The sequence below is a fragment of the Falco rusticolus genome, chromosome 8, assembly GCF_015220075.1.
Source record: "Falco rusticolus isolate bFalRus1 chromosome 8, bFalRus1.pri, whole genome shotgun sequence".
NCBI lineage: Eukaryota > Metazoa > Chordata > Aves > Falconiformes > Falconidae > Falco > Falco rusticolus.
In genome coordinates, this window is record NC_051194.1 from 1,568,085 (window position 1) to 1,587,158 (window position 19,074).

General features: G+C 42.8%; 1 protein-coding gene across 4 annotated transcripts in view; it reads left to right on the forward strand.

Annotated features, from left to right (window-relative positions):
• KDM3B (lysine demethylase 3B) overlaps positions 1–19,074 on the forward strand; it is a 65,449-nt gene that overhangs the window by 37,356 nt on the left and 9,019 nt on the right. For 3 of the 4 annotated variants that reach the window (XM_037397120.1, XM_037397122.1, XM_037397121.1), the window contains exons 12-17: positions 1,343–1,450; positions 3,711–3,838; positions 4,484–4,763; positions 5,741–5,997; positions 9,083–9,349; positions 17,196–17,367. In XM_037397120.1, coding sequence (XP_037253017.1) covers positions 1,343–1,450; positions 3,711–3,838; positions 4,484–4,763; positions 5,741–5,997; positions 9,083–9,349; positions 17,196–17,367 — 1,212 coding nt within the window. The remainder of the gene's footprint in view (positions 1–1,342; positions 1,451–3,710; positions 3,839–4,483; positions 4,764–5,740; positions 5,998–9,082; positions 9,350–17,195; positions 17,368–19,074) is intronic. The other variant, XR_005105714.1, reaches the window with a different exon arrangement.

Genomic DNA, 19,074 nt, shown 5'->3' on the forward strand with positions numbered 1-19,074 from the left:
TTCTAACAAATAGAGGCATGCTGTGTTTACAAAAGTGAATACTTGGTTGCTTTTTTGTGTATTTTACTGTATCGAGACCACTTTGGTAGCATGGGTGCTGACAATGGACAATTTTAATAAGTATAAGGCTATTGGTGACAGTTTAGTTATTATGTGGAGTAGATGTACAAAATACTGGATAGTATTTCGGATAGGGCGTGGGTGCATGGCTGGTAAGATACAGAGAAAACCTGGACACTGCACAGTGTTCAGCAATAGCTAGTTAGTGTGTTTATCAGGATTGTTTTGGTCACAAGTCTAAAACACAGCACCACAGAAGCTGCTATGAATAAAATTAACTCCATCCCAGTTAGAACCAGTATAATAATTAAGCCTATGAATTTCTGCCAGAATATACCAGAAGAGACCATAATGGTCTTTAAGATGGTGGTTAACCAGGGTACAGTGGAAATACAAGAAATTCTACTCTACTTTCAGCTATCTGGCACTGTACATATTTGGAAAAATCATTTGGGACTGCATATATCACTTAGCAATGTCGTCTTCCTGAAAACAGTATTGTAATTATTCTTTATTAATCAATTCTGGTATTTTGGAATGGGCCAAAATTTAGAAACAAGGCACTACTTAAATACAATTACTTACCTCGAGGCTTCTGAACTTTTGTGCTGTAGAAACACCCTATGCAGATACCAGGTCCAGAAGGACCGTGCAATGAAGTTTTATATGATCCTTCTCATATGGTACCCCACTTACCCTTTTTAAAGGAAGAGAATGGCATGCAGTGTATGCAGCTACATGTTTGTAGGTCCGGCTTAGTTTAAAATCTGAAGAATGACAAGTTTGCCAGACTACTTTTCAAACTACTAATTTGCTACTTGTTAGCTTTGTAAGTAGATACACTTGACAGTAGAGCTTAGTTTCTGCTTCCTGGATCTGATCTGCAAATGCTTTTTGTTGGAAAAAAAACAAACAAACAAACCCAAACGTGGAAGATTATGACAAGAAAAAGAGAATTATATAAATTAGGAAGGTGTAATGAGAACAAGAGTATGATATTTAAAAATTGAGGCTAGAAGCCAAGATTTTTAGGTGCTTGCAAATGACAAGCTACTAGAGATGAAGGAAAAATGACTGGTATTTTTTTAATCTGAAGAGGCAAAGAAGTTGCTGTAGATCCTGTTCTAATGGTCTGTATTTATAGTTTATTTCTGAGATCACCAGGTTAATCTCCTGCACTGTAAAGAATCTAAAGAAACAATACTGATGCAGAAATATTCTGTATTTTAAATTTTAGTGACTTTTGTACGAAATTTTATAATTTTTTGTGTCTTTTTTCCAGAGTCAGAGGAGATTGGTGATGAGGAAGTCTTCTCATGGCTGAAGTGTGCAAAGGGTCAGTCTCATGAACCAGAGAATCTTATGCCGACACAGATAATTCCTGGTACAGGTAATGCTTGAAACCTGAAGGGAAAACTTCCAAATTTTGTCTCAATTCTGAGCAAGCAAGTGGAAAAAATACGAAGGTAGTTGGTGTTCTAGCCAATACCTTTTCTAGCATCAATATAGAGGAGATTTCCACTTTTAGAGTGGAAAGGTTGAAGGGAAGGTAAGTAAAGTCAAGCTACGGATTTGAAGTCAACACCCTTCTGATACTAGCTGGGACTTCTTGTGCTCAGCTGTTTTCAGTTGTATCTGTAAATCTGGCTAACTTAAAAGAAAGATATTTTTCTTTTCTACTGGGGGGAGGGAAAGCAAATGGCGAGTGCTGACCATTTACTTGACTCTTTACATAACTCTTCTTAAAAATCATAGAATCGTAGAATGGTTTGGGTTGGAAGGGAACTTTAAAGATCAGCTAGTCCAGCCCCCTGCCACCAGCAGGGACATCCTTCACTAGGTCAGATTGCTCAAAGCTCCATCCAACCTGACTTTGAACGTTTCCAGCAAGGGGCATCCACAGCTGCTGCTCTGGGCAACTTGTGCTAGTGCCTCACTACCCTCGTAAAAAGTTCCTTCCTTACGTCCAATCTAAACCTACCCTCTTTCAGTCTAGAGCCATTGTGCTGTCACTACAGGCCCTGGTAAAAAGTCTCTCTCCATCTTTCTTAATGGTCCCCCCTTATATATTGAAAGGCCACCACAAGGTCTCCCTGGGGCTGCCCCTTCTCCAGGCTGCCCCACACCAGCTGTCTCAGCCTTTCTGCACAGGAGCGGTGTTCCAGCCCCCTCACTGTTGTCGTGTCCCTCCTGGGGACCCGCTCGAGCAGGTCCGTGTCTGTCTCGTACTGGGCACCCCAGAGCGGGATGCAGGGCTCCAGGAGGGGTGGAGCAGAGCAGAGGGGGAGAATCGCCTCCCCCCACCTGCTGCCCGCGCTTCCTTTTGTGCAGCCCAGGATATGATATGGCTTTCCGGGCTGCGAGCGCACGGTACCGGCTCACGTCCCGTTTTTTATCTGCTGGTATCCCTAAGTCCTTTTCTGCAGGGCTGCTCTCGATCCGTTCATCCCTCCGCCTGTGTTGGTGTCAGGGACTGTCCCAACCCAGGCCTTGCTCAGCTTGGTGCGGTTCACGTGGGCCCACTCCTCCAGCCTGTCAAGGTCCCTCTGGATGGCATCTCTTCCCTCCAGGGAATTAGCTGTACCACTCAGCTTGGCGTCATTCACAGACTTGTTGCTTTCTGTAGTTGAATTAACACTTTGTCAAGAGTCTGCCCTTGGTAGGGTGCCCTGTAGTAAACACCAACAGCGAGGTTTCCTTTGTGGGTCCCTAATCTTTACCCTTAAGCTCTCAACCTGTTCACTGTTTTTTAAAGATAGCTCTTTACCATCAATCCGTTCTTTTACGTAGAGAGCAACCCTCCCACAGTGCTCCAGTTGTGCAGTTTGTCCCATCATTTTTCAGCACTAGTAATTAGATCGTGGCTTTCTAGTTGCACAATGATTTCCAGCTCCTCCTGCTTGTTACCCATGCTGCGTGCATTGGTATAGAGACCCTTCAGCTGGGCTGTGAGCCTTGTCACATCTTGAGAGGAACGTGCCCATATTCCTTTGAGGTGTTTCACAGGTGTTTCCCTGTTGGTTCCTAATACATCAGCAGCCCCTGGCTTTTCTCTGTTGCTCAAATCTCCATCCCCTTCCCTCCCTAAATCTAGTTTACAGCTCTCCATATAAATCTGGCCAACTTGTTGGCAAAGACTTTCTGGCCCCACTTGGGCAGGTGAATCCCATTAGCTCACAAGAGACCTGGCTTCTCAAAGCTACGTTTGTGATCATAGAAGCCAAAGCCTTGAGTATGGCACCAGCCATGCAGCCAGGCATTCACCCGTTCGTTACCTCCTTCCTTTTACTGGGAGGATAGAGGAGGCCATCACCTGTGCTCCAGCTCCTTTTAGCATTGCTCCAAGGGATATGCATTCTCTTTTGATGGTTTGAAGTTGCCTTGTAGTATCATCGGACCCTACGTGGAATAGTAGGAGCATATGATGATCTGTAGCATTTACCAGGCTTGACAGCCTCTCAGTGACATCATGAAGCTGGTGCTAGCACAGCATTCAGAGACAAGTATCTTGTTACAGCATGTGATCTTGAAGACACTTAGTAGTAGCAATTAAAAAAAAAAACCCACCCCTCTGAATTTATATTACAGTTAAGGTGATGGTTTTATATTTCTTTACCTGTGATACTAAAGCTTTTTAACTTTATTTCTAGCGCTTTACAACATTGGAGACATGGTTCATGCAGCACGAGGCAAATGGGGTATTAAAGCCAATTGTCCATGTATTAACCGGCAGAACAAATCAGTGTTGAGACCAGCTGTCACTAATGGAATATCACAGGTATGTAATTTGAGGCTGAAATTACTTTGTTTGACATTACATTTTTAAGATCTACTAAAACGTTAGATCCTTTAGACTAACCCGCTGGGAAACACAAATTTTATATTCTCCATATGTATTCTGAGTGGTTTAGCTTGGCAAGAATCTTGTGGGACATTTCTGGGGGATTTGTGCTGCAACTGTTATTTACCAAGTGGATGTTTGTGCTAAGACTCTTATGTAGAAGTTGAGTTGGAAGCTATTCATATTGCAGCTGTATCTTAAACCACTATGAGTAGCTTGCAATGTGTGCATTTATTTTGTTATGGGTCCTGAAGGTTATGCTGATTCTAGAGTAGTTCTGTTACCATTTACACAAATAGTCCTGTAAAAGAAGAAACTGAAAAGCCTAGGCTTGTGTTAAAAGACAACTAAAAGATGACCTGGTAAGAATTCATCTGTGATGCAAGGTCTGATGTACACGGAGGAGAAGCTCCTGTACTCTGCTGCTACATAGGTGTTGAGGAACTCCACCGTGTGCCTAAAGCAAATGAACAAACAAAATCAACAAACAAAACCCAATGTTATCAGATAACTGAAATGGCTCCCAAGTTGAACTCTTCCTTTTATTCAACATTTAGCAGTTGTTTTATGTTTTTGTTTTAGCTTCCGTCTGTAAATCCTAGTGCATCAGTCTCTGGAAACGAGAGCACCTTTTCCACTGGAGCAGGGACAGCAGGAGCAGGGCAACTAGAAGTGGACACAGCTCCAAAATCTGAAGCAATTGATAGTAGGATAGATGAATCTGCAAAACCAGAGACATTACCAACCAATAACACTGGTGAAACAAAGACTAACAGACCACTTTGTCCAGAAACAGCTCCATCATCAGCCTTACACTGGCTTGCAGATTTAGCAACACAAAAAGCAAAAGAAGAAACAAAAGGTGAGCAGAAAACATGCCTTCCAGAGCTGGCATTAAAAGAGAAATGATAATGTACTGCTTGGTTGCAGGCTAGTGCCTAGCCCTAAATGGAAAGGAACATGGTCATTTTTCTTCCTTTGCTTCTTAGAACCAGTTTTCTTTTACAGGCTTAGGAATATGCAAAGCTAGAAAGATGATGATAGGGCTGAAAATAAAAATACTGTCTTGTCACTCCCAGTTTGTTTCAGTGCTAGTTCTTGTATTTATTTTCTAAGTAATAAGATATCCTGATGTAAAATGATAAGAATTAATTTCAGATGCAGCTTTGTCACTTCGTAACTATTGGAGTAAATAAAGCTGTTTTGTGTGCTGTGTGAAGAATGTATTTCCAGAGAATTGAAAGAGTAGGGTCCACTTGGAGGGTCAGATGATAGATCAGAACTTCTTTAATACTCAGTAGTTTAAGTGTGATTCTTAGGATGAAATAACTGTTTACAGAATGCAGCTCCCAGTTGTCAGAGGTAGCATGACTAACACAGGGTTTATTCCTGTCCATATGTCTAGCAAGAACTAATTTATATGTTGATGTGATGTATTTGTGATTCTCACTAATTTTGCAGGGCTTAGTCACTGTAATATTTTGACTACGGTTAAAATTCGAAATATTTCATATTGAAGCATTAATTCAGAAAGCCAAGGAAATGTTTTTTTAATTGAGTCTATTACAAAGTTTCTTGTGTATCAGACACTTTCAGGTCAGATCTGCTGTGCTATCCAAAACCTTGATGGCATATGAAGGGTAAAATCTACCTGTAGTATATGATGTCTGATTCTATTTGAGGTGTTGCATTCACCATTGCAGTGATAATTTACCTTTACCACAAGATTCTGTTAATATTCTATTTAATGCAAGAGCAAATAATTTCAGAGAACTTATGGTCATTTGAACTTTGTCTTTTTTCTTTTTTTCTTCCCCACTGTTGATATTTATCTTGCAGAATCAGGATCACTGAGGTCAGTGCTTAATAAAGAATCCCATTCACCCTTTGGATTGGATTCCTTCAACTCCAGTACAAAGGTTTCCCCACTAACCCCAAAGCTGTTTAATAGCCTCTTGTTGGGCCCAGTGACATCTAGCAACAAAGCTGAAGGCTCCAGCCTCAGAGATCTGCTGCACACCGGGCCAGGAAAGCTTCCTCAGGTCCCATTAGACACAGGAATACCCTTTCCTCCGGTCTTTTCTGCAGCTTCTACGGTAAATAATTTTGTATTCCTTCAATAATATCTTTTCTGGGGAAGAATTTCATAGTGATCTAACAGTTTTAATCTAAGTGGTGTTATATACCTTACTCTTAACTGTTGAAACAAACACAATATTCTGCCAAAATTCACCACCCAACAAAGTTGTAGAAAATTTTGATGCTGTTAGTTTGTGGTTTGGTTTACTACTACTGTGGAAAAGCTGTTCCTTGCAAAAGACCAAGAACATGAGTTAAAATACAGCCTTAAAATTGTTTAATTGATAATCAGCATCCCTATAAAAGCTCACTTTAAATTCCACATCTTTAAAAATATGCAAGAGCATACCACAAAAAAAAGAGAAAAACCTATGAGGAAAACAGTTTCTTAAAAAAGAAGTTACCTTGAAAGGCATTTAAGATAGAATATGAATGTAAGGTGTAGTTGTTATTTCTGGGTGTGTGTTCTGGAATAAGGATACTTTGTTTCTCTTTAATCCCTTTTGGAGGAAATAACCTTAAAAAAACCCACTTAACAAATCAATGACATTTGAAATGGTTGAAAGCGTTTAGTTCAAGAGAAGGATAGACTCTGTGGAATTTATCAAGGCTTAGCTGCTCTGGGTGGGTATTTTCCCAAAAAGCTTAGGCAGATAGAATGAGGAAGATTATGAAATGGCTTGTCTCACAGCAGAATTTTTTTTTCCCTTCTGTATCAGGCTGGAAAGATGGAACCTTAATAATAATAGTTCATGTTGTTTGTTTTTGGTAGCGGGAACTGTACAGCTGTATAGGAAAATACTATAGGAAGTGCTACTATAGGAAGATGAATCCAATAATACTTCCACCCCCCACCCCCTCTCATCACTGAGTACAGGCGAAGAAATTGTGATCACTTGTTTTAAAACAAGTTATTCTTTCAAGCCTCGAGAGGGTCTGTCTCAGCTTGTATCCCCATCCCCGCATCTCCATGCGTTCGCTCACTGCACTGAATCAGATCTATTCTGAAATAGAATTTTTTTTACTTCCTTGACTTCTGGTCTTCACAGAGTAATTTAGATTTGAAAGAATTTGTGGGGAACTCTGGTCCAACCCCCCACTTGAATGCCTGGATGCTTCATATAAAATGAACAAAACATACCTGAGAAACAACACTTGTGTTGGTCAAACTGAGAGGCATAATGGACTGCTGCTCATGAAGAGAATCATCTGGGTGTTTCTGGAGCAGTGATACTCTGTTTTGAAGAGTAGTTGGCACTGACTGTAGTAGTTACACTGCGTATTATCTGTTTCATGCCTGCAGAGAGTCAGTGTAAAGGTACAGTTTTAAGACTGTCATAATTGGATGATGTTATGATTTATTCTTACTTGGGTAAGACAGACTGTAGAAAAATAATATAATCCCAAGCAGCAGTACAGGCTGGTGTCTGACTAGGAGGGGTGTAGCCCCCCTGAAAGGAGCCATGGTCCTGGAGGACAGCAAGCTGAATGTGTCAGCATTGCGCCCTTGCAGCTGCCAAGGCAGACTGCCCTGGCCTGCACTGGGAAGCGCACAGCTGGAGCACATCAAGGAATGGGATTATTGCACTCAGCACTTGTTAGGCCACACCTGGAACACTGTTTCCAGTTTTGGCCTCCCTAGTTGAAGAACAACACTGAAAAATGCGGGGGGGTCCAGTGGAGGGTCATGAAGCATGATTAAAACGTTGGGGAGCTTGACACACAAAGGATGCTTAAAGAAACTGGTTCTCTTCATCCTAGAGAAGAGAATGCTTTTGGGATCTGATCGATCTTGCCATTATCTGAAGGTTATTGTAGAGAATATGGAGGTACTCTTTCACAAGGATGTGTGGTAACAGGGCAAGAGGCAACGGATACAAGTTGTTTCAGGGGAAATTCTATCTGGGTATAACAAAAAAATTCTTACTTTCCATTCAAGTGGTAGAGAAGTGATGTAATCTCCTTCCACAAGAAGTTAGGGTTTAGTCTCACCCAGCCCAGAGTGACTTAACCTGATTTCAACAGGAAGTTCTGATAAATGATCTCTAGGTCCTCCTTCTGACCTAGACTTCTATAATTCTATTAATATTTCTTACTGAATTAATATCTTCAGTTATGAGTAGTGTTATGTTTTAGATTGATATTTTACATATGGTAAATTTTCTTTTGAAATTTAATTTAGTTTTAAAGATGGCAAAGTTGTTCCAGTAATATTTTTTCACTGTTACTGTTCACTCTGCTTCCAGTACCTGTGTGGGTTTGGGGCTTTTTAGGGGGAAGTGGGGGTGGTGTTTGAGGTTTTGTTTCGTTTGGGGGTTTTTTGGGGGGTGGGAATGGATTATTATTTTTTTTGGCTAGAATGAGAAGCCCTTTGCTGCCAGAAATCTATCACACCCCTGCCCCCTCCCATAGATGCCTTGTGAGTAAGGATCCAATTAGAGTTTATGTTCTCTTGGATGTATGAAATATGTTTAGTATCTTAAGTATCTTGCTATAGGCAGGCGGCTTTTTTTTTTTTTTTTAAGATAAGAACAAAATTTAAGATTGTCATTAGTCTTTCCCAAATTTTAAACATCGCTTGAGGAGCAGAGCATGGACGCCACAGCCAGTGAGGCTGTCCTCAAATGGTTCTGTTAACATTATACATGCAGGAAGTACTTGCTCCTCTCTGTCTGTCCGTGCTTGCTTAACGTTCCCATGTTCGTCAGCTTGCCTGTGCCAGGGTTGAATTAACTTTCTTAGTAATGGAATGAGGAAAATGGGGAAATAGAGTTGAGATATTACTGAATTCAAGTATGAACCATTTTTACTATTAAAGTAGTAGAGTTTAGAACACTAGAGAAGTTTTCTATTCCGTGATTATTTGCTGTAATATTTTTCTAGATAGCCTGTAGCTGGTTATTTGAAGTTTTACTGTTATAAAACAGGTCCATAGCTGTTTGTTCTTACTGGATACATGTCTGTCTCTGAGCTGGTGTGTTTACTATTGCCTGTTTTTCTGATACCAAGATGTCTTGTGACAGAAACCTGAATGAGAGCAGATATGCGTTAGTATGTATGCTGTTGCAAGACTGAACTTACCTCTGGATTTTTGTCTTCTAGGGGGCCAAAGGTAAAGCCAGCCTGCCTAACTTCTTAGACCATATCATTGCTTCTGTGGTGGAAAATAAGAAGACATCTGATGCTGCAAAACGAGCTAGTAACTTAGCTGACACACAGAGAGAGGTGAAGGAAATGGTAATGGGCTTAAATGTGCTGGATCCACACACTTCCCACTCTTGGCTGTGTGATGGTAGACTCCTTTGCCTTCATGATCCCAGCAACAAAAACAACTGGAAGATCTTCAGGGAGTGCTGGAAACAGGGCCAGGTGGGTGATGACAAATAGCTAGCCCTCACTGCTTATAAGTATCCTGAATTTTTAAGCTGTACCTTGGACAAGTCTATTCAGACTTTGGCCAGTTGCTCCTGAGTTAATACGAAGAACAATGATTCTAGCTGTAGAGCTATAAACAGGTGACATGGCGGCCCTGTCCGCTCCACGTTGTACTGACTTGAGCTCATGTGCTCTTGCACACTGAGCTTTTCTTAGCTTACCATTATGAGGGTGCTTGCTGTGACAGTGGTTTTAGTGTGGTGTGGTTTGTGCTGAACCTGCTGTACTACAGCCCAGCAATGAATCCACTGATTTCCTGCATGCATCCTAGGATCTACCCCATACTCGATGCTTTATAGCCTCAAGGAAAGGTCCATTCCCTCCAGCTGCAGCATGTACAAGAATAAAAGTGCTGCACGCAGTATAATTCCTGCTGAATTTCTGCTGAAGTATTGGGTGTACTTGATGCAGTGTCTCATCCTGAGCCTAGAGTCTATTGTGAAACTGTGTTGTTACCCAAATATTGTTTTGAACTCTGCATCTTGTGTATTGAGCACTCTTGGATTGTCTGGAGGGGTCATCAGCCAGTTAAGCCTTCAGTCAAGAGACTGGACTTCAGACCTGCTGCCAGTGTAGCTGCTTTTTCAGATCTCAATTCATAGTGCTACAGGTTAAACCTCTCCAGAGAGTCATTAAGATTGGCCTGGTGAATCTTTAAGCTGAATGTTAAAAAAATATGTGAGTAGCTGCTGCTGCAGAGGAAGTGCACCTATAGCTCTAACAGAATGTGATGTCCATCAGTGTTCAGACTGTGTTCTTGGCACTTTGTTCTGCCGTGACCTCTGGCACTGTTACCTTCACTGACTACTCAGAATTGAGACCATTGGTGTTAGACAGTTACATCCCTCATCATCTTTTCTGGATAAGTCCTTGTTGTCAGCTGTTCTGTTGTTATTGTGCCAATGCTCTTGGCACTTGCTTTCCATGCTTGCTCGTGGTTGCTCACAAGTCATGGGCCTGCTGAGCTGTGATGGCGGGGCAGATCAGGCTGCATGTTCCTCTTGGCACTCAAGTCCATTCCTGCCAGAAGCAGAGTACTTTTCGGTTAAGTTTAGTGTGTCCCGTGGGACTGCATGTTCTCTGGGTCCCCTGGGCACAAGCATAACTAGCACCTAGCTGTGAGAACTGTGGAGAGAACTGTATGGCACCACCAACACCGGAGTTAGCAGTTCCTGTTTCTGACTCCCCTAGCCAGCTCCGAATAGGTGGAAGAGGCCACTGTGCAGCACGCCCTCGCTTGTCTGACTAAAGCTTAGCTTGCTGCTGGTATGGCCAACTTTCCCTCTAATTGCAGTTATCTTCTTGTCCTGATTTTTTTTGGAGTGCATGGGGGTCTTTTTTTTTTTTTTTTTTTTTTTTTTTTTTTCTTCTCCCTTCCCCTTGAACCTGTTGCATCCTTCTGAGTTATGAAGGATTTCAGAGTGTTCTTTTGTAGTGCTGTGGTGTCAGTCATCTGCCTGACTTGGCAAAGTGCTCCTTAGTTTCTGCTCAGTATACTCTGATAATTTTCCTAACTCTCTCTGTTAGAAAATAATACTGTCTCTCTGAGGAAGATCCTAAATATTTTAGGAATACTTACAAAAGATGTGCTTGTCGGTTTCTCTGCAAATGAGACTGGTTAATCACCGGGTGCAAGATGCTGCATATGGCCGTGGGACTCTTGACTGTTAATGAATCCTGAGAGACTGCTTATGGAACCTAGAGATGTGATTACCAATCTTCTGTCAAATGTGCGGTTTGCAGTCTGTATTGCCCTCTTATTTTAGGCTTCACCCCAAGATGTTATATTGATGCTTTTGGATGACTTCATCATTCAGAGGACCCCTTGCACAGCAATGGACTAAGCGAGCCCCTTGCTCATTCAAGAATTCTCCAGTGGTGTTGCACTCACTTGACTTTCCTGCTGGAATGTGGAAAGCAATCTAACTGAACCTCTCTCATTCCTGCACAAGAGAGAGCAGGTGACCCAAGCAGGCATTGCTGTCTTGACAAGGCTATTCTTCAAGCAGAGATTATCTCAACAAACTCTGCTCTGTCACGGTTCTCCCTTGGCTCACATCTTCCTGTACCTCCCAGCTGCACCTTTACAAGTGAAATCAAAGAAACGTTAATTCCACCACCATCCCCCAAATAGTCTTCTCCTTCCCATTTGGTGGGCTGGAAAAGGTTAGTTGCAAACTAGCATAATGAATACACTGGACACTATATCTGAGCCATATGAAGATCTTAGTCACAGTAGCATCCCGAATCATTAAAAGAGGAAGTTCTTTTCCCTTAAGGTCTGGATAACAGATGGCACTCTGTGTTGTGCAGAAATAGCAAGATTTTCCAAGTTCTTTGTCCTGGAAATTGTCAGAAATAAGGTAAACTCTGTCTTATCCTAGAATTCACTGGGAGACCATAGAATTATTTCTTTCTGAAGCTGTTCTTCAAGAGCATTTTAGTCTCCTGAACATGGTTGGTTTTCATCTGGGGATACTGTCAGGATTCTTATCCTACAGCAACCTGTTCTCTTCTAAATTTTCATGCTAGGCTTTCCTTTTTTGAAATACTGAAGATTTGGGGTGTTGTTGGATGTTTTTATTTGTTTTCTTCCTGTAGCCTATGAGCAGATTTGGCAGAAAATGCCTACTAGCCAAGTCCGCTATCCTTTCATGTTGCAACCCAAGCTTTGTTTTTCACTAGAGAGAACATTTTCCTTTTTCCATGAGAAAGTCTCTGCTTAATAACTGGAAAGATTCTACTAGGCTAAGTAGTTTGTTGGGTTTGGGGGTTTTGGTTGTTTGGGTTTTTTGTCAAGTAGTCAAGTGAATACAGCAGGTATCAAAATTTGTCAAATTGAAGGTCTTACCTGGCAGCAGTTTCCACTCATCCTGTGAAAGGTAGTTATTTTACCCCTCATCTGTGATCCCTAGGTTTTCGTAGAATATGATTAAAACCTTTCTATTGCCTTAATGTTACAATTCCTTCTGGCATCAGAGGATATATTTAAACTTGGGATCAGTGTATCTGCTCTGTCATCTTGGGGAGGTGTGCTGCTTGTCAGGGCCTCCCATTTGGGACGCAGTGGAAAGACAGCCAAAGCTCATCTGTACCTCAGACATTTACCCTCTGCTGCTCTTCCATATTGGCATGAACAATACTGCTAGGGAGACCTGGACAGTATCGAGAGTGACTAATATGGCTCTGGGAGTCATGGTCAAGGCCATGGGGCCCAGGTGGTTTTCTTAATCCTGCTGGTGAGGAATAGAGGGTTGGACTGATCCTGCATGTCAACCATTGTTTTCGCAGCTGGTTTTGTGGTCCTGGAAACCTCTCTGAGGATTGAGGACTGCTTGGAATTGATGGGATCCATCTAACTATGTCAAAAGCATCTTTGCCAGCAGCCTAGCCAACCTGATTAGGAGACCTGTAAGCCAGGAATGATAGGGAAGGGAGAGTATGACCAGTGATCAAGAAAGGAATTAGTAGATTAGGTTGGCAAGCAAGCAGTTTGGGGCGATGTGAACAGATGAAATCTCATACTGAAGAAAATAGGGATGAAAGATATCCATCTCAAACATATGCATGTAAGTAAGGAACTGTGTACATCACAGCATTGCAAGGAAAGCTTTCATACTGTTTCTGGGAAACTAACGTGACAGGGTGTCTTTCTGAAGTGCTTGTACACGAATGCGTACAGTACAAGGAGCAAAGAGGAGGAATTAGGGTGCAGTTGCACGACAGTCTCATCGGTATGATGGGGAAGTGGTGGGATAGCTTATCAACTGTAGTATGGCAAGGAGTGGGTACAGGCTGTTTCGGAAGGACGGTCCAGGAATGACAGGCCAGGAAGATGAGTTGAGCATTTCTGTTTATGTGAGGGAACAGCTGGAATGCATGAAACCGTGCAGGAACAGATGATGAGCCATTTATGGGCCAGGATCAGCAAGCAAACTAATGCGGGCAACATTGTGGCAAGTATCTGCTACAGACCGCCTGATCAAGAAAAAGCAGTAAGGCCTTCTTCAGACAGCTAGAGGAAACCCTATGGTCACATTTCCTTGGCTTCATGGGGACACCCTAATACCTGCTGGAGGAATGGTACAACAGGTCACAAGCACTCCTGAAGTTTTCTGGAGTGCATTGATGACAACATCCTGACACAACTTATCAAGGAACCAGCTGGGGAAGGGTGCTCTGCTGGACCTCGTGCTTACAGAAGAGGAAGAACTGGTTGTCCATGTGGAGGTGAGGGGCAGCTTTGGCTGCGGTGACTGTCAGATGGTGGGGTTTGGCTCAAGATCCTGAGAAGAGGAAGCAAAGCAAAAAAGCAGAATCACAAGCCTGGACTTCAGGAGAGCAGACTTTCACCTTTTCATATGTCTACTTGGAACAATCCCTTGGGCTATGCTTCTGAAAAGAAGAGGGCCTCAGCAATGCTAGCTGAATCATACTTAACCTGCATTGTAGCCTTCTGTGATGAGACTGGCTTGGTGGGTGAGGGGAGAGCACTTGGATGCTTTTATCTTAACTTTATAAGGCTTTTGACACTGTCATAGTGTCATCAAACTGATGAAGTATAGACTAGATAAGTAGACAGTGTGGTGCATTTAAAACTGACTGAAATGCCATGCTGAGGGGGTTGTGATCACAGTCACTAGCAGCGTCCCCGGCGGGCGTGGTGTCAGTATTGAGTACCATTTAACATCCTCATTAAGGACCTCCACAAGCTTACAGAAAATACAGAACAAGGAGGAACGGCTGATACCCCAGGTGGCTGTGCAGCTCTTCAGAGGGACCTTGCCAGGCTGGAGAGTTGGACTGACAGGAATCTCGTGATGCTCACCAAGGGAACATGTGAAGTCCTGCATCTCAGGAAGAATAACGCCCCACAGCAGTAGGTGCTGGGGGCCAGCCAGCTGGAAAGTAGCTTAGCCGGGAAGGACCTCAGGATCCCAGTGGACAAGGAGGTGACTGTGAGGCAAGAACATGTTGTCGCGACGGAGAAGGACAGCAGCATCCCGGGCTGTGTTACGAAAAGCGTTGTCAGCAGGTCAGGCAAAGTGCTCCTTCCCCTCCATTTGGCCCCAGTAGAGGCCACACGTGGGGTGCTGTGTCCAGGTCTGGGCTCCCCAGTACAAGGCAGACATGGACTTACTGGAGAAAGTCCGGTGAAGGGCCACAGAGGTGACTAAGGGACTTGAAGCATCTTTCATATGAAGAGACATCAAGAGAGCTGGGACTGTTGAGCCCAGAGAAGAGAAGGCTTGGGAGAGTGTGGCTAGAAAATCTTGTCGGTGTGTAAATCCCTGGTGAGAGGGAATGAGGAAGAGGGAGCCAGACAGAGTCCTCTCAGCAGTACCCACTGACAGGGCAAGGGGCAGTGGGTGCAAATGGAAAACCAGGAAGTTCAACCTGAAGGTGAGAAAACACTGCAACACTTATTTTAGTGTGAGGGTGATCTGTTCCAACCTGACTGTTTCTCAGGTTCTGTGGGTTTGTTCCCCCCACCCCCAAAGTTGGCAGGAGTAAAGTAACAACCTCTTTTTGTTTTCCTAAACCTCACTCATCTGCAGTTGAGGTTTCATTGCTGCCTTCTAGAACTTCAGGGCTATGTTGTGTTGTATTTGAAAACCAAGGCCATTTCTGTTATCCCCAAAATTGTTTGGTTTTTTTCTCTGTTCATTTCTGAATGAATAGTTGTCCTCACTTAGGGAATAAAATGGACACTAGTCCTGTTAGAGGCCATTGGGCAATCCAGGTGAAGTGGTGGTTAGTTACTGGAGTGTTTTTAAGCAACATAACTTTGGAGTTGCTTGTCTATAGCTCTGTAGGTCTCTTTGCCTAACATGCTGATGCTACTAGAACATCTAGGGGCATCTGTGCTCCTCAGGGTTGTACTGATCTCTTCATGTGAATAAACCAAAGATCTACTTTCAGATCATTGCTAACGTATAGGGCACAGCTTGGAACTGATTCGAACTTGCATAGCAATGTGAACTGTCATTTGAGCATAGGTAGCAGTTACTAAACCAAGAGTTCTTCAGTTGGGGTAGTCCACGTGTAAGTTCATTTCATACCCTCTTTTCCTTTTCTCTCAGGTCTTACAACTCTCTCTAGAGATTGCAGGGTGAGAGGAACTGATGGGGTCTTGGCCAGTGTTGGAAAATACTGTTGTCAGTTTCGCAAATGACTCCAGCATTTATGGGGAGAGGCCACTCAAATCTTGGTGTGGAACATATATAGATGGTTAGCCTAAACATCTTAAAACCTCTTTAGCAAGTGAACAGCCACTTTTCTGCTACTTGGTTTTTGTCCTGCGGAACTAACGATGATCCATGATTATACATAAAGCATGAGTGAAATAGTTAAAAAACTCATATCAGAATATGAAAATTTCATGTGAGAGGGCTTTACTATAAATGCTGTTTCTAGTGGTAGTTGCATTTGTGCTTAAAAAAAAAGAGATGTGGTGGGACTCAACACCCACTGTACTTCCACAGGTGGATTGACCATGACTGGCTGCCAGACTCCTACCCAGCTGCTCTCTTACTCCCCCCTCTCAACAAGACAGGGGGAGAAAATCAGGTGGAAAAGTTTGGGTCAAGGTAAAGACAAGGGAGATCACTTGGCGATTGCTGTCATGGGCAAAACAGATTCAACTTGTGAAAAAGTAGTTTATTGCCATTTTAAAAATAGAGTAGGATGGTGGAGAACAAAGACAAAGCTAAAACCACTTTTCCCCCACATGCTCTTCCTTCTTCCTAAAGGCTCAGCCTTACTCCGTCACCTCTGACTCTGCCTCCTCACCTTCCCCACCCCTTCCCTCCCCCTGAACCCGAGCGGCACAGGAGGAATGGAGAATAATGGAGGTTGTGGTCAATTGATAACACTTCGTCTCTGCAGCTCCTTCCTCCTCATGCTTTTCCCCTGCTCCAGTGTGGAGTCCCTCCCACAAGATACCATCCTCCACGAACTGCTCCAGCATGCGCCCTCTCCATGGGTTGCAGTCCTTCAGGAATAGACCAATCCAGCGTGGGTCCCCAACGGGCCACATTTTCTGCCAGAAAACTTGCTCCTGCACGGACATCTCTCCAAGGGCTGCAGCTCCTGCTAGGAGCCTGCTCCAGTGTGGGCTCCCACAGGCTGCAGCTTCCTTCAGGGCATCTCCCCCTGCGGCAGTGCTCCGTGGGTTGCAGTGGGGATACCTGCCCCACCAGGGTCCTCCGCAGGCTGCGGGGGGGGGCAACCTGCTTTTCACCATGGTCTCTTCCGTGGGCTGTGAGGAATCTCTGGAGCACCTCTTTCCCCCCTCTTCCTTCACTGACCTTGGTGTCTGCAGAGTTGTTTCTCTCACTTCCCCCTGCCTCAGCAGCTATGGAATGTTTTTTACCCTTTCTTATTATCACAGAGGCACCACCAGCATCAATTATGGGCTCAGCTTTGGCCCGCGTTGGGTCTGTTGGAGCCAGGTGGAACCATCTGTGCCCAGCACGGGGCAGCTCCCAGCCACATCTCACAGAGCCCACCCCTGCTGCCGGCACCTGCTCTGTAGACCTAGTACAGTTGCCTTAGCAAGTCTAATCCAGTACCACTTCTAGGGCAACTGCACATGGCCCGGAACTGAAGTTTGCTTTGACTCTGGTTATGTGGTGCACAAAAACCAGACATGGATGAAAATAGATTTGTGGTGTCTTTTGTATGATGGTAGCCAGGAGTCTCGGCTCTTAAGATAAGTTTGGCTGCATGTGTAAGAATTTGGTTATGGTGGAGTAAGCATTCGTCTTTGTATTCTCAGCCCGTGCTGGTATCTGGTGTCCATAAGAAGTTGAAGTCAGAGCTTTGGAAACCAGAAGCTTTCAGCCTGGAATTTGGAGATCAAGATGTAGATTTGGTGAACTGCAGGAACTGTGCCATAATTTCAGACGTGAAAGTGCGTGACTTCTGGGATGGCTTTGAGATAATATCTAGTAAGTAATACCTATGGCTGACTAGTTTAACTGAGCAGTCTGTCTTGCTACCTTCCTCCTTTTCCACCTACTTTCTAAATAAATAAATAAATAAAAATTTCCCAAATAGCTATCAGTCTCATCCAAAGAAGCCATTGCTCCTTAGATGTAGCACACCCTAGAAAATACCTTATTGGTGAAGATTAAGGCAGGGCTGCCCAAGAAAACTTTGTCTCTACTATAGCATGTTGTGTGTGTTACTTTCATGTGACAAAAGATGATCCATTTCATGGGAAACTACTTTTGTTTTAGCTTTCCTCAGTGAAATTAATCATCAGTTACAGTTATTAAGACAGTAAGTAATTTGACTACTCTTACTCTCTTCCCAACCTCAACTTTTATTGTAAAGCTAAAGGGAACCTGCAGAGCTAAAACAGACTGAGGCTTTTGATGCTAAAACTCAGACTTGGTGGAATATATCAACTAAGTAAACTTGACATTGTGAATTATTTTTGTAGTAGATCATCTGTGAGTACAAATCCAAGTTTAACATGTATTACGAATAGCAATGCTGTATGTGTATCTCGTGATAACACATTACTTAATGCTCGAGTTCTTTGAGAAAGCATTCTGTCAAGTGTGGATGTGGAAGATAACCAGTAAAAAATTATGGGGATATAACTGAAAAGTAGAGCTCTCTATTTTAGATTGTATATACATAGATCAGAGTGGTCTTGTATTTACAGACATTGAGTTGTGACAGTTCATTGCAATGTTGCTGATTTTAGTGTTGTGTATAAAACGTTTTCTGTATTTACCACGATGTGTACATAGCAGAAACGGTGACCTGTTAGATGACTTAATGGAATCTTTGTTCAACAGTGAACATAATGTTAGATTTGTAGACCGAGAATATTCCCTTTCCTAGTCATTTTCCAGTCAAAGAGCTCTCAACTTTCGACTTATTTTTATATGGTTCCAAGTACAGTGTCTTGTATTTCGTACTGTTAAATTTCATACTATTTCTGCTATTATTCAGAAATGAATGGCCAAGAAGGATATAATGGTGTGGTCTTTCTGTGTATTAACAGTAATTAGGAAACTTTACAAACTCTTCACTTCTGTGCTAGGGTCATTCATGAAAATAGTGAATTTGTGTAGGTCAAGTTATCTTTGAGAAATGTTATTTGTAGTTTGTCTCCAGACAGATACGCTCCTTTCAGCAAAATCAGCTGCTGCCTTTCTTTTAGACTGCCTTTACTACACTTCATATGAGCAATGTTAGAGGTACAGGTTGGAAAACCTGATCACTTCTGCCAGTTTCTTTTAAATACATTTTATGTAGTGTTTTTCAGCCATATGCACTCCCCAACTTAGAGTATTATTTGCTGATAGTCCAGAGATTTCACACACTAAGTCATGTGAAAACTGTGAATTGCATGATGCCTCTGTCTTCTCTGCATTACATGAATTTTAGATTTCACAAATATGTGCCTGGTCGCCCCACCCCCCCTTAAATTATTGAAGAGATGTAAAACAGCCACTGAATATGGAGATGGTATTGAGATAATCCCTTAATTATTCTATTTGATACTTTAGTTAGTTTTAATCTTGTGCTGTTGACTTTTAATATCTTTGAGTTCTAAGTGGACTTCGAGCAGGTCTAACTTTTTGTTTTGATCCTTCTTAGACCTGCTTTTCTTTGCTGATCAGGTGTTTTCTGACTTT